The following is a 25,590-nucleotide window of genomic DNA, read 5'->3' as shown; positions in this document are numbered from 1 at the left end:
CTCGTTCATACAAAGATTTAATGTTCCCTCATGAATTACGATACAAGAATTTACAACCACTTCAAATCTCCTAAACCTCCTCAGACTGAATCTCTCGATATGACACTTTTTCCCCACCCATACACCGTGATCGATGCAGTAAATGCCCTCGCTCCTTGCGCACATACGCCGCAAAGCATGCAGCAGCAACCGCCACAGCCCCAGAACTGATCAACACGGGATACCCGAACTGCTCCGGCAGCGGGAAAACAATCGTCGATGCATATGAAAGCATCTCGAAAACATTCTGCAGGGCCACTTCAGTCGCTGAGAAACGTGCACGAGCATGTTCGTTGATATTCTACATAACATTCGTTCAGTATGTGCAACCCCACAAGCCAATAATCCATAAGGAATCCACTTACCTCCTGAACAAGAAACTGAACCGACAAATCGAACCCCCAAAGTCCAACCCGGCTCAAAGCAACACCCGCAATCAGCATACCCGCCACGAACTGCGAACCCGAGTCCCAAGTAACGAACGCCACGGCCGCTCCAGCCACGCAGACAAATTGCCAATTCAAGAACCACAGTCCGGACCGGATCGGGCCAATCCGTCTCATGATTATAGGTGCTGTCCATGTGCCGGATAGCTCGGCGGCCACGGCGCCGATGCGCATGTAACTAATCTGGAGCGAGGTGAAGCCCGCTTGTAACAGGTATGTGACCATTGTTGCGCCGAAGGATAGGACTGTTAGGTAGAGGAGGCTTAGGGCGAAGGATGCTAGGAAGACGGGGCTGGCTATGTATTCTTTCCAAGGTGCCAGAGACGACTCTGGCAGTGAGGGGGATATCTCTTGGGATGGATTGTGGAGTGGTGTGGACTCGTTGATTGTATCATCTGTAGCAGCTTGTTTCTTGGTTAAAGCTGGGACTGATCGGTAGACCTGGGCAATGGCGATGTATTCGACCAGCACCGATGTGGTGTTCAGGGTGAATACTGTCCAGATTGCGTATTGGGTTGATATGCTGTCGATCAAGGAGATGAATACTGGTGCTAGAAGTTTGCAGAAGAGATCTATTCGTCTCATTGAGGCGTTCAGATCTGTTGTTTGATTGAGGTTAGATGTCGTAGAGATTTAGTTGGCTTTGGTCTTCTCACCTTGTCGAGGGATATTGATACTCTCCGAGATCACGATTGCCTATCAAATAATCAGTTATGACTCTTCTAGAATGATGTTGTATATCGGATGCACGGAAGAAATTGAACAACCCAAATACGATTTCCGTACATACCCAGTCCCGTTCTACAGCCACTGTATTAGCCGTCGCGGCCAATTTCTCTAAACAAGCCAGCAAGCCCTGGACAGCGAACAAGACAATCTTAAGCATCCATGAGTCGATGGACAGAGTCGCTACGAAGAACAAGCACGACACTGCGACAGGGAGTCTTTGCCACACTACTCACTTTGGTTAGCTATTGGTCTTGAACGATAACATGATGACAGAATGGAATACCGCCGCGACAATAACATACCAATCGAATGCCTCACGGCTACGAGCCGGTCCGATCGATCAACTTGCGCACCCAGCCAGGACGATAGCGCGACGGCTGAAAAGGCTCGTACTAGAGCGTATATCGAAGCATACAGCAGTGTACCCGGGAATATTGACGCTAGGAAGAGCACGGCGCCAAATTCGAACATGCGTGAATTCCATGCCGAGAGAGTGTGTGAGATATATAGGCGTCTTAGAACTGAACGAACTTCTGGTGCTGGGCCATTGCTGTGGGTTTGTGAAGCATCATCCGCCGATGTCGGTGGACCAGTGTTTGAGGCATTGGTGATGCTTTTTGATGGGGGTTGGCTCTGCTGTTGGGAGCTGCTCTCAGGCTCCATATTGAAGCGTGGCAGTTTATAGCATATATGCAAGAATGTCGTTGAATTGTTATGGATTTCAATGTTGATTGGGATGGGGTGTCGGGATTTACAATGCCGGGGGGTGGGCTGAGGGCCTTCGTGGAATCATTTTAGTGCGCTATTTCATGTTCTCAGTCGATCACCTAACTATGGCGTATTATAGTGCTTTTTCGGCTGGCTGGTTGAGGATGAGAAATGCAGAGAAATGCAGAGAATTGGAGAGAAATAGTATCTGGTATATGGGCCAAATTCCCAATGAATTTTAATACACAACAATAAAAATTACAAGCTATAGACGGTATCTCTCTCTCTCTAATCCACCCACTTGAGTCCTTCGGGAGATGATGTCGTCGTCCGGCGGGCAATCACCTCAACGACCTTTCGGCGCACACCCTCGCGGTGGGCGTATTTCTGGAGGAAGTATTCGACCACAGGTCTCCGCGATGGGTGGCCTTGGCGCACAATCTTCTCAATCTCTGCCTCGGAGGGAAGAGCGAAGTGGGCATAAGGGTAGTTTGCGTAATCTCCCTTGCTCAGAAGTGGTAAGCGGGACTCATGGTCGGCAATCTCGAAGAAGCTATCCACGGTCTCATCAGAGACCTCTTTGAGAGTAGCGGGCTGCCACTCGGGCTGACGGGGAGGCTTGGATACCAGACGGGCCTTGACACCCTCGACGAAATCAGGGTGGCGCATGAAGTTGGCAGCGACCTTGTGCTCGCGCTGGAAGGTCTCTGAGATAGACCACTTCTTGCCAAGACGCATCTGGCGCAGAGTCACCTTCAGAGAAGTCGGAGAGCGGCCTGACAGAGTCTCTAATGTCTTTTGTGCCCACTCCTTGTGCTCAGTTTCCTCCTCCAAAGCCTGGATGATCTCCTCGACAGTGTTGAATTTGAAGCAGCGGTCAATGGCAGTGCGCAGGCTACCAGCCATGAGCATAGGCTCCTCCTCAAGCGGGGGAGGCCAAGGGAGAACTCAGCCATGGTCTTGTTTACGATTTCCAATCGCTCGGGAAGCTCGACGTGGTCGGGGAAAGTCAGCTCGGAAAGACGCTGCGCGACACTGCTCAATACGCTGGAGTGCAGGTAGTGTGTAGCAACGCCGGCATACAGAGCCTGGACACCCTTCAGGCGCTCCGAAGTCAAAGCCAGGTATGTGCCGGTCTCACCATCGAGACGTGGGAGGAAGAACGAGCCGCCAACATCGGGGAAGAAGCCAATCGTGGTCTCGGGCATAGCAAACAAGGTACGCTCAGTCGCAATTCGGAAGGGGGCGTGCATGCTGAGGCCCACACCACCGCCCATGGTGATTCCGTCCATAAATGAGATAACAGGCTTCGAGTATGTAGCGATCAGGTGGTCGAGGCGGTATTCGAGTCCGAAGAAGTCTGTTGATGCATTTTGTCCTTCCACTCCACTCTCATTTTGCAGTGCCAGGGCGGCAACGTCGCCGCCTGCACAGAGAGCCTTGGTGCCAGCTCCGGAGATGAGGATCATGTTCGCAAGATGAGATTTCTCCCACTCCTATTCATCCAACGCTTAGTATTGTGTGTTTCTGAAGTTGCGGATATCCATTCTAACCTTCAATCGAGGGAGAATCTTGCGAGCCATCGAGCCATTGAGGGAGTTGAGCTTCTTGGGTCGGTTAAGCTCAACGCTGCGGAGGCCGTAGATCGAGTTGAACAGAACATCGTCGCGCTCATCGCCGGGGAGTTCTTTGGGGATCTCGGGTGAAGTCGACATCTAAAGATAGTCAGCGCTGGATATCGGGCTTCTCTCCGAACAGGGTGCATACCATAGCTGTTGCCCGAAAGGCAGGGTTGGTCACCTTGGCGCGTAGAGGCATTGAAGGAACGCGCGAGATCCAGCTCGGCGAGGAGACGCGATTGAATTGGCGAAGTAACATTAGAACTGGAATATGACGAGAACCAGGGAAGGTGTTTATGTGGTGACAATCAGGTGTTTTCTCCGCTTTCTTGACCTCGGGAGTTTTTCGCTGGATTTTCTCTCCGCTCCGAGGGTCAACTCTCCGCCCATAACCGACAACCCTGGGTATGGGGAATCACCCCAATTGATGTCACTTTTTTTCTTTAGAAAAAGTAGTACAAATGGAAACAATCAGTATCACTCTGATATTATATAAGAAGCCGCTTGGCTACTACATAAGCTGTAGCCCTTGGGCTGACTCAGGAAAGTGATAACGTTCGAAGTATACATGGTCTATTTGTACATAGCTAGATAATGCCAAAAAAAAAAAAAAAGAATAACCAGAAGATGATGCAATTAAACATTCTCCCATGTAGACGCCATCCGGCTAAAGGTCAGCGGATAGACCTTCTTTCCGTCTAGTGAAGGCGAAAAGAGAGTGTCCACTTTCGCCAAGTCCGTCGTATGCGAAAGCAGAATCTTGTGCAGTGCATTCTTCTCAATAACCAATCTTGCTGTCTCCAAGACATTCTTAACATCCAAATCCTCGACGCTGATAGTTCGTGCGTGGTTGCCGAACTTTTCGACCGCATCAGAGAACATCTCATTCGGCTTCAGTGTAATGAATGTAGACCGGCCCTTCTGGTACCAGCCATGAGCTTGAATGAGGTTCTTGATGAAGAACGGGCTAGAAGCTTCATCCATCCCGATGTCATTCTCAACGACAATCAACTCGCCGCGTGACAGCCGGTGGCTAAGGGCAATGCGCCAGGCTTGGTCGTAGATCTTTCGTGGAAGATCGGTCGAGAAGTCGCGAGGATGAGGTCCAAAAGCGACACCACCACCTCGTCGAACTGGCGACATCTTATCACCCGCACGCGCACGACCGGAGCCCTTCTGCGCGTACAGCTTCTTGTGACTACCGTGCACATCGTCCCTCCACTTGGTGCTGGCTGAACCTTGTCGGGTGCTGTCACCCTCGTAGATGACTGCGCGGTGGAGGATATCGTGACGAGTGGGCATCTGAAGTAGCCTCCGGGAGTAGTGGACCAGACGCTGGGGTTGCAGGTCAGGCCACCGGTAGGTCATGACTTGGACAGGGGTTTGGCCACCAGGACGTTGTGCTTGTTGGACCTGAACGGCATCCTGAGTTGCCACTGGGGCTTGTGGTTTGGCTTCGGTTGCCATTGAGCGTGTAAGGCATCGTTGCTGTATAATTCGACGTGCTGTCAATAAATGCGTCCTCGAACCGGACCGACAATATTTCATGGAGTGCACTTACCGTCACCTGTTTGGGGCCTGACATGAGTCCAGCTGAGCTGCGTGAGAGCAGCCTCAGCGACCGAAGAGCATCGTTACCTGCCATTGTGAAAGGCACTGCGTGATCGACGTATCAGTTGGTGATATCCGGAGTGTTGAACGGAGCAAAAGTTGATGCGGGCGGTGGATGCCAGCAGAATCTTGGCGTTACAAAGTATAGACACAACTTGGTTTATTATCCCTGGCCAGCTTTTCAGAGTAATCTTTTAATTGTACCTCTGAGATTATTACATCCAGACTAGTGGAACCTGTATTGGCATTGTGAATGAGCCACGCGCGGCAGAGAGACGGCGGGCCCTATCAAGGCAGTTCATTGACTTGGTAGTTTACCTTGTTCGTATCAAGAAACACGAGAGGCGGCAATGACATAAACTATAGACACATCTTTCTGCATGAACAGGAATTTTCAACCTTAACATGTCCATGTTGATGTTGATTCGCAATGGAATGCCCGCAGAGGAACTCCGTACATAATGCAGGACTGGGAGACATCACGTGATAGACTAGGTCCGAACAGAAAAAGTTCCCCGGGAAGACAACAACATCGGATCCTCAGGCCAAGCCCATTCTAACTCCAATTCCTCAAAACATGGCCCACTGCGAACGGGCCTCGAAGCCTCTGCTTCAATGTCTTCGCAATACCTACTCTAGAGGCGTAGCTGGAGTCCAACTCCAAACACGAGCCTTCCAGTCTACCGCCAGCGTTCGCGAGCCCGAAGCTGAAACTCCGAGCCAACCTTTCCACAAGGCACCCGATCCATCCCTTGTCACGAGCCCCCGTCTCGAAAGACGGTTGCTGCGACAAGGAACAACTCCCATTGGATCTCGTCGTCGCCGTGCCGCGCTCCAAGATTCAGAGAACCTTCCTTTCGAACAACTGCCCTACCAATGTTTCCAAGAAGCCCGGAAGATTTTGCTTGCGGACCGCGAAGAAAAGTTGAAGGAAATTGAGGTGATGAGACAGCGTCTTGCTAGACAGGAGGCTTTAACCGACCAGGAGTCTGGGGGAGCAAAGGCGAAGAAGTCCCGCGTCACGGCGATGCAATTACACCTGGAGCGACTCAAGATTCTGGCCGATATTAACGACCCTGCAGTCAAGCGGAAGTTCGAAGATAATGAAGGTAATAATCTACCGGTCAACTGATCAAATTGGAGTGACGCTAATGGGTTGTTTCTTTGTCAATTCAGGTGACATGTCCAAGCCCATCTACCGCTTTTTGGCCGACCGCAAATGGCGCGAATACCGTCGCAAGATTCTGGTCCAGCGTATCACCCAGATGAACGTCGTTCCCGACGTCCTGCCTCACTGCGACCCCGTCGTCGACACAAAGCTGTACTTTGGCAAGCGACAAGTCCAAGCTGGTGAATTCGTCGATGCCAAACTCAGCACAAGCGCACCTAAACTCGATGTGCAGATGTTCGAGGGTGGTGAGAAGTTGGTCACCATTGCAGTTGTCGACCCCGATGTCCCGAACGTTGAGAACGACAACTTCGATTATAAGACACATTTCCTGGCCGTCAACGTCCCCATCTCGGCCACTTCGACCAAGGTTGACCTTGCGCAGCTCTTGGAAGACTCCCAGGTGGTTCTCCCCTGGCTCCCACCTGTTGCTCAAAAGGGAAGTCCCTACCACCGTCTGTCTCTCTTCATCATGGAGCAGAAGGATTCCCAGCCTCTTGACTTTGCCGCCGTCAAGGCTAAGGAGAACAACCGCGACACTACCCTCCTTCGCTCTCTCCAATCCCGCTACCACCTCAAGGCTATCGGTGCCCACCTGTTCCGTACCCAGTGGGACGATACGACCCTGGAGGTCATGAAGGATATTGGATTCGACAATGCCAATGTGGAGCTGCGTCGCAAGAGAGTCGAGCCTCTGCCATATAAGAGACGTAACCCCTCTTCGTTCCGCTGATCGTGTTTGTCTCCACTGTTCTATGTTCAAGCCGGGTTTTGTATTGTACAATTTGATATATGTATGAATATGCACACTGTTGTAATCCTTTCAACCAAACTCCATGTGTATGCTTAAACGAAATAAACCCGAGTGCCCCGCATCGGCAAACTGCATTCCCCCCTCTCTGGTATAATGTACACTGTATAATCCTCAAATGTTCTGGGCCTCCAGTTGCGCCGGTTGCAACGGATTGGTCACCCACCCCATCTTTGACAGAGGCCAAACCCTGGCAATTATCTTCCCATTAATGAGACCCATAGGTACTGGACCGTAATTCCTTGAATCCCTAGACCAGGGAAGATTGTCGCCGGCCAGAAAGACGTGACCTTCGGGAATCTGCACAAACATCACAAGTCAGCAATTAAATCCAACAGAACAAAATCAAAACCCACCTGTATCATATTCCCCTCCTTGCCAATATCCGTGCTAAGCGGCTTGTCTTGACAGACGAAATCTCCAGGCATGCCAACTACTCGCTTGGCCACATGCACGCCTTGAAAGTTCGGATGACCATATCGCACAACATCTCCCACCTCAATTCCTTTGCCGTTGCGGTGCATGCGTGATATCAGGAGCCAATCTCCTCGCACGTCGAAGGTAGGGTACATCGACGGGCCCTCGCTGAGCTGGATGGTTATCAGGTGCTCCCAGATGAGCGCACAGGCGCAGAACGTGCTAGTGCCATTGAGCGCGAGTCGGCCAATTGTGCGCGGGTTGAAGCCCCTTACTAACGACCGGACGAAGTGCTCCATGTGTATTGAATTGGAGGCATGGTCTTGCTTAGATCGAGCTGCATCAAGCACTCCGCGGTCGGGAATGGTCATGTGACTGTATGGAACCTTTAAAACCCATTTTTTTGCTCCACATCTTCCTCCTCTCCCATCATTCAATATGTCCTGTGTTCTGAACCAAAGAAGATCGCCGTCGCATTGGATTTCAATATCTAAGAGCCCTCTAGCTAAATCAGCTGCCCATTAATGCTTGTGGGTGCTGTGCTGAGAAGGACCTCGGTTCTGAATCCATGCCTCGACTATTTTTGAGCATTTTCAGAGATGCTCAACAAGTCGATGTTCTTTACATATACATACCCTTACCCCCATTCCCTTTCGGGATGTTCGCTTCTCCAGCTAGAGCTTGCCGTCGCCAAATACAAACCCCGGACGAAGCAGGTGTAGAAGATCTGAAGCAATATGAACACAACCAGCCTATCTTGTTAGATACGTTGTCCTCCAGTGTGCCTCAACATGACCCCATTTCATTATGGGACTGGGTTATTGAGGCATGTGTAGCGGGGAGACATCGCAATTAGACAATCCATTATCATTTTCAACCTCCTATGCCCTCTATCTTGTAATTTTGGTCAATATCAAAAAGACCTCCATGCGTTAATCAAGTTGACTTATTTATTGTACATTGAATCAGCATCTAACAACCATGTCAGTCCAAATTTAAGCAAAGACAATCAACATTCACAATACATACCAGGATGCTTCTCAACTGGCTCAATACCCTCCCTCTTCTTTGCCTTCTGCCGATGATCCACCCCAAACCTCTTATTCCGATCCTCCAACAACGAATCCAATCCCGCAGGGTGTGCAACCTCCACACTCTCATGCGATGTAAAGCTACCCATCAACTGAGGCTCACCCATAGGCACAGGGTCTCCACGATCAACCTGCCAGAAATGATACGTCTTGCCATAGATAGGCGCAACATCCTGCATCTCTGCCGTCTCCGCAGCTTCCCATACAGCATCGGGCACACCAGCCGGTGCTGGCATGACCAGCATGCCGCTCTTGACTTCAAATTCGTGCGTGTGCCAGAGCTTGCGCTCCTCGGTGGGAAGAGTCGCGAAGATCCGCGGCGAGATCATGTATTCCACACCGATGAGGCGGGCGTTCTTCTCAGGTGAGTCGTAGATCAGACATTGGCGGACATCTGGGTGAGATATTAATGTGCGACACGTCCACGGATGGGTTATTTGGTTCTCTGGGTATAGAAGTGGCTGCTGTTACATACCCTCTGTCAAATGGGTGCAATAGTGATTGGCCTCGACGCATCGGGTTGGATCACTGGCGTAAACGTGGAATGCATTGAGATGGGCGCAGATTTGTTTCACCGGTGTGAAATCTTGGATCGTTGAGGCTCCGGTCTCGAGCACTTGACTCTTCAATGATCGTGGATCGCCTGGGATTTCATTTCCTTTGCAGCAGGAGCTCTTGTTGTCGTTTGACATTTTGTCGTATATTGAGTTCAGGATGGTCTCCAAGGCTTTGATTCTGAATTGATGCGTGCTTGTTAATACAATCTACAAGTGACACTGGAACTTGTATCTGGGTATATAAATTCTTGAGGGAAATTTCTTGAATTCCGTTGAATTGACGTCACGATGATTGCAGATTCCCTATTTGGGACTATTTACTATGACAGCTACATTGAGATGTACATGCAGGTTTAATTCCAATATACGTCGGAGTATATTGTATGCTAGTGATGGCGCATCAGTTGCCCTTATGATATATTGGACTTAATCTGCCTCAATAACTCAAGCGATGATCTCCCTTTGCTCAAGCAGGTCATAAGTAGGAGTCTTTCTCATATCAAAATTGCCCTGACCATCAAAACGGTGCTGTTCTATCTTGCGTTCGCAGTAAGCCATTGCTATATTCCGCACTATGCTCCACTCAAGCATGCTCGTGCCTAAAGCCTTGTTATCGGCCTGGAGCGTTTCCAACGCCTCCTTTACCCACTCGACACAATTCCATCCTGGTCGATTTTGTCGAACAGGCGTATTGCGCATAATTTCCGCTGTATGGTATCCGTCCAATACCTTCCCAATCATGATACGAACGAGTAACATTCTATTAGCGGTAAGTGAACACTCCAGCTCTTCGAAGTGCCACTCCGAGCCCCCTCCCAACTTCGGACTCTCGTTTGCATGGTAACAGAACCCAGTGCTATTGTCTGTCTCAACTTTGGGCCCTACAATCAGGGACCAATGGTACCTAGTCAAGATATCGGATTAATCTTGCTGGTTACTTCCAGTTAAACATCATGGATGGTAATCTCACGAGTCTTCCTTGCCTGGCATAGTTGATTTGCCCCCTCGTGCATGGAGAACAACATATATCCGGTCTTTGTTAGAGGGCATTGCAATTGTCGTTGACCACGATGGCTAGATGTTCTGCTAATTGGGCCGATTGTTGAAGGGATGGTCGTAGTGGGTCCCCTAAATCTGGGACCGGGTCCTCTGGATGTCTTTATACTGGGTAGGAGCTTCATCCAACGCTATAGCCGCTCTTGGGTACGATGTGATGTGATTCGGGTTGCAGTAGATCTTCCGATCCCTTAAAATAGAATCGAATTGGGCACTTTGTTCGGATGGGTAGAAAAGGGGCCAATTGGATTTGTAGAAGTTCCAACCAAATCCCTGCGAGTATCCTAGGCGTAGCGTAAAAATAGAAATTTAAAAGACCAGACAAGCTTAGCGGCTCAGCTAGCGTTGTGTCAGTGCTTTTTGGGTTGATTGGGCAGATAGTCATGTGATGAGCATATACAGCACGTGAGATGTGGCGTACATATGTGGTGAGACCCTGGAGAGATCACCTGATAGGCACCTAAAGATACACGTGATACTAGGCACGTGACTGCACCCGACCACGGGCCCAACCGATCATGATATCGAGGCGAAAGAAGGAATCGGAACACACGGTTGTTGCAGCGGTATATATTGGATCCCGGGTCGAATTTCGACCTCAACTGGTCGCAAGCTTTTCAAAACCACGTAATTACGCACTCTAAAACAGTTGGCCTGCGCCCAAGTCCGTTCTAGTCACAGACCACGCACCTTTCAATCATTCCGGTCTTTAACAAGGAGATTTCTACTCCATACTGAATCAGCAGTTGGAGCTAATCAGCAGCTGAAGCTAGTGCAATTGCCTTCTTATTGACTTGAATTGAATCCTAGAGAATTCTTCTCAGAAGTAAAAGCGTTTATTAGACAACTGGGTGCAGTATGAAACACCAAGAACAATGGCTCCAAACTGTCCTCAAGCGGCGTATTGAGATATTCGTGACTTGAAAATACATTCAGAGTGCTCATGAATATTTCCAACATTCTGGCGGGGTCTTCGGGACTCGAGACTAGTTCATAGGGTTTGAGGCGTTGTGGTGTTGATGCTTATACCAACATAAATATATATACCAAAGATTGCCAAATTTGCTCATTTCACTGCTCAGTCTCCTTTTTATTTTCCTGTAATTGGGATATCGGCATCTACTAAAAGAGATGCAATAGATCAAAGTGATCAAAGAGGCCAGAGTCTATACTGGCACCTTCTTGCACCTTCCCATACATTGAATAACCATGCGGATGGCAGTCGTGTCACTCATCCCAGAAAAAGAATCGCTCGCTTTGATAAATTACGAGGAGCCATGTTCGCATATATAGTAGATTCTCAACCAAGAAGAGCGAGGTAAACCTACGTTGGCGGTAGACCTCGCCAAACCTGGCCCCGGGCCTGCTGACTAAGGGCCCGTCCGCGGGTCCTCACTACAACCTTGGAACTAACTTGCACATGCAACTATGCTCCTCCATTTACCCCGAGAGCCTTATTTATATGTAAAAGTGGACCGACGAATTTCTTGTAACAATATATATATATATATATATATACACGGCAATTGGACACGGACTGTCTTACAAAGAACCAAGATCATCTATACTTACAAGCCCCAGAACCAGTGCGATCGCACTAATCAAGCTTCATCGACTCCTCATCCAAAGCCTGTATCTCCTTGTCCATGTCCGTCCCAGTAATGCTAGCAACTGCACGCAGACCGATCTTTGCCAGAAAGACAGACGTCTTGCCGGGCATCCATTTCTCTGTGAACTCAAAGTCGGACTCTCCCAAGCGACCCTTCACTGTGAGCTCGAATGCCTGCTGGTTTGACTTCTTTGCGGTTATCATACCCTTGAACTCCACCTTTTGAATATCAATCATCGCATCCATGACAGCCCCCACGAATCCCCGGATTGCCTCATATGCTGCTTTCTCCAATGCACTGATTCCCTCCAGCACCTTCTGCGCTGCAATCAGGGCAATGTTGTTTTTGCGGGCGAATTCGACCGCTTCGCGCAGTGCAACAGTGCCCACCTGACCAAATTCTAAGAGCATCTTCTCTTTCTGCTTGTCCAGGACCTTCGACCGAGCTTCTGCTTCACGTGCGAATCGTTGGCACTCCTCCTCGGCGTTAGCGACGATGTTGTTAGCTCGCTGCATGATGGAATTGAAAGAGAAGTCCTCGTCTCGGATTGCTTGCTCCAGTTCACTCAAGCTCCTGCTTACAATTCGGCCAGCAGTCTCCAAAGCAGATTGGATTTGATCTCCGATTGTGCTCAGGTATTGTTCTGCCGATTCCATGGCCTCTTTTAGTTCGCGAAAGAGCTGCGAGTCAATAATATCCCGAGCTCCGCACAGGACACCCTTGTAGACGAGGAGCCCAGCTGTTGCGAATGCCTGGGCATTACGAATGGCAACGTATTCAACTTCCTGGGAGCCATTTTGTCAGCTTGTCCCCAAACCAGCGTATTCAGGCTGTGACACCTACAAGATCAACCCGCCACCACGAATCACTGATTCGGTGCTCTAAACTGTTTGCTTCCCAATCCAGACGGTCCACTTCTCCTAAAGAGTGGCGAAATCAGCATTCATTTCTTTGACAATTGTGCAGCGCATCTTACTTTGCGCGTTCTCCACGTCCCTGATTGCGGCCTGGAGCGCTCCATGAGCATCTCCAAACCGTCCAAAGAATGACCCGCGCGATTCGTCGCGCCTTCGCTGGGCCTGCTGAATTTGATGTGGCTTGTCACGCTCAAGCTGATCTCTTTCTTCTTCGGCGCGACGACGAGCGGCGCTCATAGGTTCCAGTCTTGCTGCGCGGTCCTTCTCGCTTTGCGCTCGAATGGAGCTGCGTTTTTGATTTTCCCCCTCGATGCGGACTTGATTAGACCGCTTGACTTCTTCTAGATTGTCCTTTGCCGCAGCTATCTCTTCATTGAGCTTATCAATCTCGTCCTGTTGCTCTTGATACTTAGCCTGCAGAGCGGCCTCAGCTTCGCGACATCGTCGATCATATGCCTCCTGCTCACGCCGCACCGCGTCCTGTGCTGCGCCAATGCCTGCCTCCAATGCTTTGTGGGTATTATCAATTGCGCTCATAATGCCCTGTTTGACCTGGGCAATAATGGACTGCTCCATACAAGCGTATAATTCCCAATCCGCTGCTGAAGGATGACGCTGGATGCTGTGCCGTCTTGACAAAGCTGCTTTGTCGGATTCGAGAGCTATGTGGTGCATCTGAGCATGAACCTTGATCCGTAATCCGGCTGACCACACGAGCTCGAGGTCCATCTCGAAGATCGGATCAGGCATGAATTGGCAATGTATCCAGCAGACACATGATACGTTGAAAATGTCGATTCGGCCCGTAACGCGGAGGGATTGTATGATAGGATTCAGAGTCAGTTCTAGCTCGGCGTCAGGCTCGTTCTCATGAGCTCCGCTCACTCTTAAAGGCCCGATCTGGAATCCTTTGATCTTGGTGAGCATGTGCAGACCTATCGCAGACACCTCGGCATCCATAGACGCCTCAAAATCCCAGAGCTTGATTCTGCCTTTGATTCTGAATCCCTTGGGGTAAAAAGTGTCAATCCAGGTGCATCCGCGACTAGCGTAGATATCAACATCGTGTACTTGGATTATGTTGATATCCGGAATAGGGAAATCTTCCTCTGCGAGGGCGGAGACGAAGTTGGCTATCTGACGGAACCCTAACTCGCGTGCCTTGATGTTGACCAGGGTCTGTTCAGGATTGATACCCAGACGCATCTCACATGTGTATCGATCCGTGTCAATAGCGAATTGGCCTCCAATTCCGAAACTACTCAGAGTCCCCGATGAGAGGAGCATCTCCCATTCAGCCTCCACGGACCCTTTGAGGTTGTCTGTCGGACATCCCGATGAACGTTAGTATGCTATTTACAAAAGCAAAAGTTGGAGGGAAAGCGGAGCGATATCTTACAAATAACGATGCGGTCGCTGAGTCCCAGCGGACCCTTCAATCCATCTTTGGCGTCCATTGATCTGTGTTTCCCACCGTCATTAAAGATCACGTTTTCCAAACTATGCAGGTTATAAGACCTACAATTGCAAGGAGCCACGGACATGATCTGCGCCAATGCCGAGCGTGAATTTAACGGGATGCTTCGCGTCTTCCTCCATGCGCATGTAAAGCTCCCCATAGAATTGACAGATCGGGTTTTTCGAAGCATCTAATTCAAGGTATATGGCACCAGTGTAAAAGCGCTCACCAAAATGAATCTAGCATTGAATATCAGTATCCGTGGATTCAAAGCTGAGAGAAACAAACCTTGAAAGAAGGCGGCAGGAAAATGGTGACTTTAGGAATTTTGTCTCCTTTCTGGTATCCGATTCTCAAGTATGCTCGATCGGTGACTGTGCTCTTGTGTAGGAGTTTACCGCCACCTTTCTTGTCTTCTACCAAAGGAACTCGGTCGAGCGTCGCACAAAGGAAGAAGCCTGTAAAAAGGTCAGAGGAAAGAAATCATCCGCAATCTTGGAGACCGATGTTCGGGCATACCTTTCTTGGCGGGAAACGTCGAGATCTCACGGGGAACATAGCAATTGTCCATATTAGTGCCCAGGAAGGTCAGATCCGAGAGTTGAGCATCTAATAGACTGCCGGGTTCAATTGCCTCCCCGATAATGTCTCTCAGCGAGACGCTCGTGCGTGCCTTGCCAGCCACGAGGATCTCGAACCCTCGCTTATTGTGCCATCCAAGGGTGACTGTCACAACGAACTTAAACTTGTAGTCAGCATCGGGGGCTGAGTTTTCCTTGGGACCGTATGGCAAGACAATCGTGCCGGATACTTTGCATAACGTGCCCCATGAGAATTCGGTTTTGGGCGGCTCCCCTGCCGTTGCAGGCATTTCTGTGTCTGTCGTGTTAGTCGCTGCATCTTTGGCTGGGACAGCTGCTAGCGATTCGTTTCGCTTGGCCTCATCAGCAGAGCTGTTACCAGCACCAGCAGGGACTGCTTTGGTACTATCGCCACTATTCTTGACCTTTTTCTTTGATGCACTATCTGTGCCTTCCGATGGCGTCTCAACCCCCTCGGCAGCGGTTTCGGAGGTATCACCAGCCTGTTCTTCTGTCCCTGGGATCAACTTCGATTGCCAGGTAAAACTCAAATCCAAACTGGCGTTCTTGAGAACAAATTCTGAACCAGGGATTTTCCACTCAATGGCTGTTCCCGAGATATAGATACCATGTCCACTGATCAGGATCTTTGCATCAAAGGTAGATCCATCATATTTGATACGCCCATAGAATGCGAATTCGCCTTTGCTTACTCGGAGCCGAAGAGATTCGAGCTCTATCGCGTGTTTAGGGGGCTGGACATTGTACCCACACAGCTTATTTGCCGCAGCTATGATATCTTCGAAAGTAAGCCCCTCCAGTATCGCCTCGACATACGAGGATTCTGCCAGTTGATGCAGTCAGAATTTGATCATGTAGTAGAAACATTTGTTATCCACCAGGTACTTACTCTGCGTTTGTGTAGCGGCGTATATCTCCCCTTCAAGTGTGACATGGAACTTGGAAAAGCTCCAGGTCGCTTCGATATGACACCCCCATCCATCATCTAGAGCCGCTTGCGCGGCCTTGTCCATATGCGCTTTGTTGACAGACTTTGTGGGCACGTCCGCCGTAATGAAGATGTCTGCCAACTAACGTATGGTCAGATTTCAGAAATTTAGGCTAGCAGCGATAATGGATTCACATACCTCAAGATTCTCAATGCCGAAAGAGTCTTTCCACGTCTTGTGTCGTGATAAAACCATGTCAAAGTGGATGTTCTCTTCCGTGTAGTTCGCAGTATACTCCAATTGAAGAGGAACAATGGACCCCTCTCCAACGAAGAGCAACAGGCTACCGAAGAGCTCCACATACATTCCCCTTTTAACGTGCTCGGGCTCTATATGTTTTCTTCCTCTTCTCTTCTCCGACTTTGGGCTGGTTGTCTCAGGCAGTGGTACCTGAGATGACTGAGAGGCAGCCTTTGAAGGAGCCGGAACTGCTTTACCACCTGTCATTGTGCGCTGCTTCGTCGGTCGATCACTCGCGTCGCCTTCTTCTGCCTTTCGCTTCTGTGGCTTCTCATCCTCATTGATAAACGTGACCCGCACGCCAGCGGAAATGATCTCCAGCAGAACGAATTTAGGTGGGTAGCAGATCTTCACACCTGCGAGGCAGCCGGACATCACAATCTTGTCGAAATGCAAAGGCTCAGTGGGCTTCAGCTCAAAGCCCAAGAAGGCGCTGAGCCGGATGACGATGTACGACTGATCAAGGAACATCTTCATGAAATCCAAAGCGCCATCGAGGACTCCTCCCAGAACTAAGTCGGTTTGAAAGTAGAGACCTGGTTCCTTTTCTCCCTTCAATTCGGGGTAGTAAGTCAAGGCGCAATTCTGTAGAGAGAGATCTTTGAATGCTCCGTTCTTGAAAGAGGGAAAGAAGTCGACTAGTGCGACCTTATCGAAGATTTCAACAACCTGAATGTCATTTGGTCCTGGGCGATACCCGAATACATCTCGAAAAAGAGGATCGGCCTTGTAGTCCTCGAATTCCTCTTCTGGCGTTTTCGCCTTTGCTAGAGGTAAAGGGCGTGCGAACCAGGATTTTGGAGGGCGGGAGATAGGAGCAACCGCCTGCACTGGCCCTGTCATTTGGCGATAGCCCTGAACATTGGGTGAAGAGGGTGTGAAGAGGTCTCCTACCACGGGGGGATTCTCAGCGACAATAGCCATTGTACCAAAGAGGCCTCACACTTGGTCCGAGTAAGACAGTGCGTACTGAAGGAGGCAGAACACAAGTTCTTATCTGGTAGGGGTTGAAGATAGGTAACATAAGTAGCAAGCTGGGCGCTGAACACGCCAAACAAGCCGATATTTATCATTTTGAAATTTATTAGCGATGACTGGCGTGAGACCGAACAAGTGCCTCCATCCAAAGGCCGCATCATCACAAAGGGGTTGTCTGTGTTGAACAGAGAAGGGTATTGTTTCCGAGGGTAAAAAAGGAGATATCCATCTTTCAGCTGCGCCTGAAGTTCCTCGCTTGGATTAACCCTCTGGGTTGGCGCCCCCGGCTAAGCTGAGGAACTCCAAGCGGTCCCCACAAGTCCAGGCAGCTCAAGCCGAGCTCGGGCTGGTCTAATACGCTTCTTGGCAGAACTCATCACATATTACTTGATTATATAGTTTGTGTTGCTCAGCTTACATCTGGCCAGGACGAGAACTTAATCAAAGCCTTTTATTTCCTTAAATATCCAATGACACAGATACTCCTACCATAGCACAACCGCATCGCTAGGAGGAAATAAAATGGATCCCGAGCAAGATATCGTGGGCACTGAGGCGACGAAGAAAGCTGACGAAGAAAGAGCAAATTTCAAGGTAAGACCAAAGAAGACTATACTACACAAACACCATCTCATAACACTTGAATCACATAGCCGATCAAACTCGAAGACACTGGTTTCTTCCCTGCGTTTGCATTATCCCAGAAACCGAGGTCCCAAGTGATCAGATGGCAGCAGGATTTGAACGATCGAGAGGAGTCGTACACTCTCGTTGTATTCGAATATACCGGAAATAGTGCGTGGCTTATAGAAAGACTATAAATTTAGGCCTGAGCTAACTGTGTGAAACTAAGGCGAAGACAAGACACCATGTCACGCCCGTCTCTTTATTTCCGACTCCGCAATGGCTCAGTTTCAAGCGACATTGCAGCCTGTCGTGAACCCGAGTTCCTCAACCCCATGGCACGCGTTTACTGTGACCAACGATTTTCAATACGGACAGCTGAACGAAGCTGGTGAAGCTCGCTTTCTCGTGTATCATAAAAAGGAGAGCAAGCCATACCAGGTCAGAGTTTTTTTTTTTCCCGCTGAGGCCTGAATCGGAGCAAGAATACTAATATATACTATATAGCACCGGTTTGTTAACTCGAGATGGGTAAAAGCCGGGAATCTGACTTGCGAGCTGCTTCACAAATCCGGATTTGGATCGCCAGCGGGACTGGACTTTCTGGATGAGCAAGGAAGGAATTACTTTGGCGACTTTCTCCATAATTTTGACGGACAGGTGGTGGAAGCTAATGTGGATGTGATGGATATTATCTCCGAGATATTTGAATAAATTATTCCGAAGGCTGAATTTCTTCCATTGTCCAGTAGATATAGAACGAGTCATTGAAAACATACTCATAAGCAAAGTCCTGGCAGATCAAGGCCCAAGGTAGACAGTTATCAATATAGTTAGATCGAAACCCTTGAGGTATAGGTCGGGAGTGGTATAAGGATTAGATGCTCTGGGTAGAATGAAAAGACTATAATTGGAAACTGACTGCTGAGAATATGGCAGGTACAAAAGCCCTAAGATTTATAAAGGCAACTTCTTCAATAATCATTTCAATCTCGTCTGATCAAAGACCTAAGCTACATGATACGCCTGGGATGAACAAGTGCACCCCCACACCTCGGTGTCATCTCATAGGGGCTTGAATGGCTCCAACCGATCTCCCCAGGTGCCCTTGATAGCGTCGGTCACAGCATTGAGCTCGTTGTAACCAAGCTTTGTCAATACATCTTGCGCGGCCTTCAAAGCATCCGCAATTGCGCCATCCGTAAAGCGATGCTAGAGTGAAGGTCAACAGTCTGCATCAGGCCATAGCTTGAGAATCCGTAAACCAGGGGATGACAAACCTGAAAGATGTCTCGTGTCTTATCATGGAACACGAGGAAGCGGCCCTTTCCACCTTTCTTCTGCCCGTACAAAAAGGAATCGACCGACACGGTAACAGTGCATTTGTCATTGTCTGTCTTGTCCTGATCGAGAGCTTTAAAAGCTTCTGCCTTCTCCTCTGAGATGAAGATAAGGCCCGAGCTCTCTGGTTCGGTATCTGAAGCTAGTTAGTATACCAATCGGGCTGGACTCCATCACTGGGATCTCGTACTCGTTTTATTGACGAAAGAGAGACGGTAGTATTTCCCGTTGTGTTGTTGAAGTTTCTGTCTCCATTCCACCTTCTGGACAGATTTAGCCCATTCTGGGACTAGAGATACTTCAATCACGTCGCCTGTGTTCACACCCATGTTGAATACTGCCGTAATGGTCTGAAAAAGAGCTGATTTGTCAAGAAAGAATCGTGAATTCTTGATTTTCCTGAGTATTCATTCTGGCTCATTACCAAGAAAGATTATATATGAATTTCTCGCTTCTTGTTGCTGATGTTGTCGGCTACAAATACCTACTAAATCTCCGTTTCAGCTGTGCTTGCCATTCACAATTTTTGACTTTGATCTAAGAATGGCCCCATACGCAAAGCCCAGGAACCTTCGCATGACCAGGCTGAGATATCGGTATCAGCTTGAGGAGCCACAGGTCAGGTCTAGAACGCAGTATCTCAACAATTCGCACTTGCGTTGACATCTGAGGAAGTTGTACTGGATTAGTGCTCGGGTATATTGACCGGTTTCAACTTTTAGACGAGTGTGATCAGACAAGTTTGCTCCAGCATACTTTCTTTTGTCCAAACAAAAAGTTACAACGCCAGCGTTGAACGATCTGTGGCTGAAATACCCGGCAGTTCAAAGAGCGCTTGCATGCTGATTCTTGTAATAGACTGGCTAAGCCCTTGGCCCTTGGCGGACTCTTCAGGGATGTGATTCGACGAGACCAGTTCGTCAGCTGGGATTAAAAGCTGACCCCCGACATTATAAACAAGCCGAGCCGGTCGCGACCACTATCTACATCCATTGTTCACGCAGGAACGCTATAATTTTAGAAGGGATCAGGGGCGATGGCTGGGGAGGCTGAACGGGAAAGCCACAGTTACGGTTTTATTACCGTTTTCTACTGGTATTAAATCCATTTCCTCGGGAAATGTTTGTTTTCTTTGTGTATTCAATGTTTCATGCGGGCTGGTGGTGCGCTCATCTATCGTTGTGGCTTTCATCAATCACCAGCACCCTCACGACCCACACAGGAGTTCGTCTGACCATCGATGTGGCTGGCGTAAAAGTCGCTTTTTCAGCAACACACTTGCTACATTCTTACACCAAGCTGAGAGGAAGTTTGACGCTTTGGGGCCAGGCCAATCGAAAGGAACAACAGCCTGTGCGCAGGTACACGCTTGAGAGTGGGGAGGACGAATTTCTCCACATGACACTATCTCTCTCGTGTTCTGTCAGTATCGATAGTAGTGCTATCACTGGCTCGACTAATTTTACCAACTTGAGTCTGCTCAGTGTATACGAAAAGGGTTGCGTGCGATACTTCGGTCATCGCCTAAGTCGGAGATGCGTCGATTCCTCCTCATGGGGTAACCGCGTTCCTATTTTTTGTCTATAAAAGCAATGAAATGACCTTTGGAGAACACGAACTCTACCTATTTTCTTCAGAAGGACGGTCTAACAATACTCAACAAAGCAAAAAGCTCCTAAATCTGTGGGAAGATGGACGTAAAGACGAAGGCACTGAGGGGCGCAAATGCTGTCCGCCAGGTTAGTCTACCAACACACCAGATTCTATCGTTCATACAAGCTCACTCAGGGAATATAGCTCTATAATCTTCTTGCTACTGCTTTTGTGGGACCTCAAAATCCAAAAAAGGCCCAGGAGTTGCTTCAGGCGTGCATCCAACATCATCCATTCTACAGCCAGAAGAAACAGCTATCGACGGGAACTTTTCCTGAACTGGCCTCTGAATTTGAGGACCCCGACGTTAGGAAACCTCATCAGTGGATGGATGATCAACATTTGCTAAATTCTTATTTTCTAGTCATCGTTGATGAACCCAGGGGTCGAGGTTCGTTTTCACAATTCTCTTCACTCGGGCAATATACTGAAATATCTCCATTGGATAGGACATTCTTGTTCTACGAAAGGAGAGAATGATTAAAACCCTGTTCGACATCCTATATTATGATCCCATAATAGATGCCTATGTGGCTGCAGCACGCGGAACAAAGGGTAACAAAGACTTTGTGCATAGCACAGGCAAGGATGGTCTTCTTGGGACTATTGGAAGTCATGGACATGACAAGCTTGTCACTCTAAGATCCATAGGTATCGATTGGGATGGCTATATCAAGCAAAGTACCGCAGAACTTTTGACGCGGAAGGAAGATGAGGAGGAAAGTTTGCTTGAACAGTGGCTGCGTCGAATCAAGAACTGTGAAGAAGGAAAAGATCTATATCTCAGCGGCCATAGTCTGGGAAGCGCAATCGTTCAGGTCTACGCCATTCTCGCCATTCTCTCGGGCCGTTTCAAGACCGTGTATCTGGATCTATATGGCACTTTCCCCATCTTTGACCAAGTCGCAGCCGATGCTTTCAACAAAGACACTCGAATTGTCTGCAACAATTTCCAGTACCTTTCGGATCCTGTGCCACTGATGAAAAGTTTAACGACCGCACTACTCTACCGCAATTTTTTGTCGTTGCAGATGGTTCAGGAATTCCAAAGGAACGATCCCGACAAGCTCACAAAGGTATTTAGCCAAAAGAGAGACTTGATGAACAACGCTAATTGGTGAATAGCATGTGGGAAAGATTTGGTACGGCAATTTCGCCCCAGCCCATGATATATCCATAAATATCAAACCTAAGCTTGAGTTTGTTTGGGCTCATAATCTTGACTCCTACATGGATGGCTTTCTTACAACCGATATATGGGCCGCATGGAAAGAATTCCAACAAAACGAGGGCATGATCCAGGTTGTGCGGTCTAGCACTGATGAAGAGAGAGACAAGGCTGTCAAGGATGCAGAAGGTCAATACCTGAAGTCAAAGTGAAGCCTGGGTGTAGTACGGAGTGCATACCTGAAGAATGGCAACGAAGGTCAAAGAACTATGTCTTTGATAGTGGATCCATATTAATGAAATCAATGTTGCGACTCCATTTGTTCTAGTAATTTCTTTCAATGCACACACACCATTATGCGCTGTGGATAGGTGGCATACAACATAATAATTTCATTGTTATTGCACCAATTATATAAACCATAGTTGTGATCGGCACTTAGTATACAGCTGATAGCTCGTTTGATCAAGCTATAATACTTCCCTTAATATAGGAAAACACTGGGTATACGATACTGAAAAATCTTCAAGGCAGGTAGACCTGGCGCCACTGGTCAGACGAGCAAATGCTAGAGCGGCGGTTTACCAAATAATCATCGCGATGACGGGCTAGTCAATGATGATCGCGTCAAGCTTCTAGTTCATATTCTCTTGCTCCACTCTCTAGGAACGCACACACTGCTCGGTCAAATCCGATATTGAAGCCACACATAGAGGGTCATAATAAGGAAAGGATATAGCTAGAAAGCATTCCTTATGGCCTTTTTTACACGCTAGCCTATCTATGCATCAGGTATAGTAGTGGCTTTGTGTATAGAATTGGTGCATGATATCCATTTTAAGATTTGTCCGTGCCAGATGAAGAATGGTACGGAATACTCTCTAACAATAGTGGATAGCCCCTGAAGAGTGCGTCTAAGTCCCTGCAGCTTTTGATTGCTTTAAAGTTTGACGTATTAGACTATAGATGTCATCTCGTGCCGCGTAGGCAGTTCTATACCACCTGCCTCAGTGGCTATTTCCTGAAAGCGCTAATGCATCGGTCTTCAGGTAAAGTGGGGTCATTCCTTCAGCATTGATCAATGTGACATTGTAATCGCGACACTTCACCGAGTACCTTGATGAATCTTGCATTGACCACTTATATGTATGCTTAAAAACCCGCAGTAGAAGCACGGAGTAGCTGATTGTCGATCCCTATTACACATTACAATTATTTAACCTTCTACTTGCTCTATATAATGGTTTACCATCAGCTCGTCCATTCTTTATCGTCCAAGGCTATAAATTTAGCTATTATTAAGACCCATCTGTGTGTGATATGATAGCTGGCTGCCTGCAGGGCCTCCAGGCCAGGTCCGAGTTGGTGAAGAGAAGACCCGGGAAGTGGGGTTGGGGAGTACTATGTGAATCTCCCAGGAGAACTGATATGCGAACTTCCCTTACAAACAATTGGTTCGCTTAGTCCACCGTGCTGCGTGGTGATCCACGGATAAGCACCGTCATCGTGCGGCGGTGTCAAGCCCACCTGCCTTTTCCAGTAAGCTGGTGTCTCGTTTAAAATTACTATGGATATATATTGCTATGCATGCGCCACTGTGGATAGATGGATTTCATGAATCAATTGGTTAGGTATTATGCATAGCGGTACGGAGCTTACCCCGAGGCTTGTTTTTCGCCAAGCATAAAGGTCCCATGTATATGTGTAATGTACTCCGTAGTATCATGCCAGTCCACTAGATCCCGTGCGGGTTTCGAGACAACTGGTGCCAAGCCTCGTTACAAGCTACCAAGTAGTGTAATAATTTTCTCAGTATACGGGTAGACCGATCAGAAGAGCTAGGAGAGATATAACCAGAGAGATACAGTCAATTTAAATGGTTAGATGGTCCAGTGGTGAAACTCCACACAAAGTGAACTGTTGCGAGTAAGTATGGGTTTAATTAAATGTACAAAATAGGAGTACTTAGAATCACTAGCACATTAGTAGTAAATAGAAGTACCTAAGTACCTCTAGTAGTGATTGAGTATGTAGTAAAAAAGTAGTACTCGGGGATACGAGTTAAATATAAGTAAAGTACCTAAGTACCTTTAATAGTAAACCTGGTAAAAAAAAGTACCGTAGAAATAAAATAAAATTTTATGCAAGGAACATTATATTAGCTTATCCAATTTGTTGAGAATATCCATTGATGCCCCTTCAATTTGAATACTATGGAGTATTAGGAGAGTATCCATAAATAATATCTAGCATTATACCGGATTTACTTATGAATGAAGTGATGGTAGAACACGTAGAACAGGTCGAAATTTAAAAAAACGTATAAATCCCCCAATACCCTTTCTATACCCCTGTACGACCGGTATTGAGGTCTTAAGAAACCCCGGATGTGGGCAGGCAACTTTGATCATGGAGGTATATGTGATGTAATTCAGGGCACCAACGTATTTCATATGCGAGCTGCGCACATAAGCGAGCTGCACAGTCCAGTACACATTGTTGATGCGATAAATTACACTTGGATGTCGGAACAATATTTATCTGTAGAAACTTTTCTCAATTGTTTAATGCTTTTTCTATGGTATCTACTCATTATAAAGAGCTCAAAGGGTTACATTAAATGAATAGGAAAAATATATATATATCTCTGGGGTTCAACAATGAATATTACAATACTACAAGAATGGAAGTCTTTGAAACTGCTTAAAACTGATAAATAGTATCAAAATACTTATCAATAGCTATCGGCAAATAAAAGAGCAATAAAAAAACATTGATTGTTGAGATATAAATATAGTATAGTGTTCATCGCATTTACGAGGTATGTTGTTTCAGTTGTGCAGCTCGCATATGAAATACGTTATCTCGACTTTTCTGCCATACAAAATCAAGGCATTAGGCCACTTTTACATGCATCAACGCCGAAAGTAACCCTGGCCACTGTGCCCCCTATATTAACCGTATCATTGCTAAATGTTATATTGGGAAGGCAGATTATGAACGCAAGGAGGGAATAGTAAGAAATGTAAGGCTGTAAAACTTCCTCCAATCGAAGGTTGTGCTAAGCGATAATTATATACTAAGCGGCAAGATAGGTAGGCGGCCAAGATTGTATGGCGCATTAGTGGGTAGTGCTGTACTGCCTGAAGTAGAATGACTACGTAGTTGCAGATGGCGTCGAAAGTGTGACTGTAGTGTGTTGCATTCTAGCCAATAAGAATGGACCGTTGAAGTCGGTTCGCACTTCTATATTAGTGCTTGCATAACATTCCAGCCGATATCGGGCGAGGTCGATGACCACAATGCACAACGTATAAATTTGGGGTCAGTAGTGTTTTCGTAAAGGACCTCAACGGCCATCGCCCTCATCAACTGCCACAACCCAGTTTGGCTTTGCCCTGGTGTGGTGTGCTAAGGAAGTGGCTGGGGGTAGTGTGTGTGTGTGTGTGTGTTTTTTTTTTTTTTTGCCCTGCAATGAAAATAGAAATAGGGGGTAAGCAGTGAAACAGATCGAGATACGAAGAAGACAGGGATAGACCCATTGCTTACATCCGAATACCGCATTTGCCTTAATTGTATGTATACATCACTGGCTCAAGCCTTCATCCCCGCCCGGTCAAGCGGGTGGCTTGAGATGGAGCCAAAAGGCTTAGGCGAAAGCCAGGACTGGGTTGAAATCCTGAAGGATTTCAAGCTTTGCCTTGGATAGTAAGATGAGCGAGTTAACTCATATGCTCACCTGTCCCGCAGATCATCG

At 47.8% G+C, this 25,590-nt stretch overlaps 10 protein-coding genes across 10 annotated transcripts; 3 read left to right on the top strand and 7 right to left on the bottom strand.

Moving 5' to 3' along the window:
* Positions 1-70: 70 nt before the first annotated feature.
* N7500_000447 (putative iron-regulated transporter) lies at positions 71-1,877 on the bottom strand (the record flags this gene model as incomplete). Its single annotated transcript, XM_056671593.1, has 5 exons — positions 71-340; positions 405-1,084; positions 1,142-1,181; positions 1,276-1,439; positions 1,517-1,877. 5 exons carry the CDS (start codon positions 1,875-1,877, stop codon positions 71-73), a joined length of 1,515 nt encoding a protein of 504 aa, XP_056537166.1.
* A 333-nt stretch (positions 1,878-2,210) lies between these two features.
* Positions 2,211-4,111, bottom strand: N7500_000446 (mitochondrial 37S ribosomal protein mS47; the record flags this gene model as incomplete). Its single annotated transcript, XM_056671592.1, has 5 exons — positions 2,211-2,843; positions 2,891-3,418; positions 3,476-3,637; positions 3,690-3,942; positions 4,023-4,111. The coding sequence occupies 5 exons, from the start codon at positions 4,109-4,111 to the stop codon at positions 2,211-2,213; spliced, it is 1,665 nt and encodes a 554-aa protein (XP_056537165.1).
* Positions 4,112-4,177: 66 nt separating this feature from the next.
* On the bottom strand, positions 4,178-5,186 carry N7500_000445 (mitochondrial 54S ribosomal protein uL4m; the record flags this gene model as incomplete). Its single annotated transcript, XM_056671591.1, has 2 exons — positions 4,178-5,029; positions 5,103-5,186. The coding sequence occupies 2 exons, from the start codon at positions 5,184-5,186 to the stop codon at positions 4,178-4,180; spliced, it is 936 nt and encodes a 311-aa protein (XP_056537164.1).
* A 543-nt stretch (positions 5,187-5,729) lies between these two features.
* On the top strand, positions 5,730-7,053 carry N7500_000444 (mitochondrial 54S ribosomal protein mL38; the record flags this gene model as incomplete). Its single annotated transcript, XM_056671590.1, has 2 exons — positions 5,730-6,261; positions 6,329-7,053. 2 exons carry the CDS (start codon positions 5,730-5,732, stop codon positions 7,051-7,053), a joined length of 1,257 nt encoding a protein of 418 aa, XP_056537163.1.
* A 192-nt stretch (positions 7,054-7,245) lies between these two features.
* N7500_000443 (uncharacterized protein) lies at positions 7,246-9,331 on the bottom strand (the record flags this gene model as incomplete). The annotated part of the gene is made up of 4 exons (XM_056671589.1): positions 7,246-7,431; positions 7,488-7,885; positions 8,578-9,033; positions 9,115-9,331. The coding sequence occupies 4 exons, from the start codon at positions 9,329-9,331 to the stop codon at positions 7,246-7,248; spliced, it is 1,257 nt and encodes a 418-aa protein (XP_056537162.1).
* A 309-nt stretch (positions 9,332-9,640) lies between these two features.
* On the bottom strand, positions 9,641-10,246 carry N7500_000442 (uncharacterized protein; the record flags this gene model as incomplete). Its single annotated transcript, XM_056671588.1, has 2 exons — positions 9,641-10,100; positions 10,167-10,246. 2 exons carry the CDS (start codon positions 10,244-10,246, stop codon positions 9,641-9,643), a joined length of 540 nt encoding a protein of 179 aa, XP_056537161.1.
* A 1,603-nt stretch (positions 10,247-11,849) lies between these two features.
* On the bottom strand, positions 11,850-16,993 carry N7500_000441 (uncharacterized protein; the record flags this gene model as incomplete). The annotated part of the gene is made up of 9 exons (XM_056671587.1): positions 11,850-12,647; positions 12,706-12,782; positions 12,839-14,101; positions 14,179-14,279; positions 14,302-14,477; positions 14,527-14,696; positions 14,758-15,663; positions 15,730-15,910; positions 15,968-16,993. 9 exons carry the CDS (start codon positions 16,991-16,993, stop codon positions 11,850-11,852), a joined length of 4,698 nt encoding a protein of 1,565 aa, XP_056537160.1.
* Positions 16,994-17,569: 576 nt separating this feature from the next.
* Positions 17,570-18,145, top strand: N7500_000440 (uncharacterized protein; the record flags this gene model as incomplete). The annotated part of the gene is made up of 3 exons (XM_056671586.1): positions 17,570-17,641; positions 17,701-17,842; positions 17,901-18,145. The coding sequence occupies 3 exons, from the start codon at positions 17,570-17,572 to the stop codon at positions 18,143-18,145; spliced, it is 459 nt and encodes a 152-aa protein (XP_056537159.1).
* Positions 18,146-18,736: 591 nt separating this feature from the next.
* N7500_000439 (uncharacterized protein) lies at positions 18,737-19,341 on the bottom strand (the record flags this gene model as incomplete). Its single annotated transcript, XM_056671585.1, has 3 exons — positions 18,737-18,883; positions 18,952-19,148; positions 19,203-19,341. 3 exons carry the CDS (start codon positions 19,339-19,341, stop codon positions 18,737-18,739), a joined length of 483 nt encoding a protein of 160 aa, XP_056537158.1.
* A 1,362-nt stretch (positions 19,342-20,703) lies between these two features.
* On the top strand, positions 20,704-22,045 carry N7500_000438 (uncharacterized protein; the record flags this gene model as incomplete). Its single annotated transcript, XM_056671584.1, has 4 exons — positions 20,704-20,751; positions 21,030-21,056; positions 21,115-21,741; positions 21,791-22,045. The coding sequence occupies 4 exons, from the start codon at positions 20,704-20,706 to the stop codon at positions 22,043-22,045; spliced, it is 957 nt and encodes a 318-aa protein (XP_056537157.1).
* Between the last annotated feature and the right edge of the window lie 3,545 nt (positions 22,046-25,590).

This window comes from Penicillium coprophilum (assembly GCF_028826855.1).
Source record: "Penicillium coprophilum strain IBT 35676 chromosome Unknown utg000001l_segment0_segment0, whole genome shotgun sequence".
Classification (NCBI taxonomy): Eukaryota; Fungi; Ascomycota; class Eurotiomycetes; order Eurotiales; family Aspergillaceae; genus Penicillium; species Penicillium coprophilum.
This window is presented reverse-complemented; position numbering and strand designations above follow the sequence as displayed.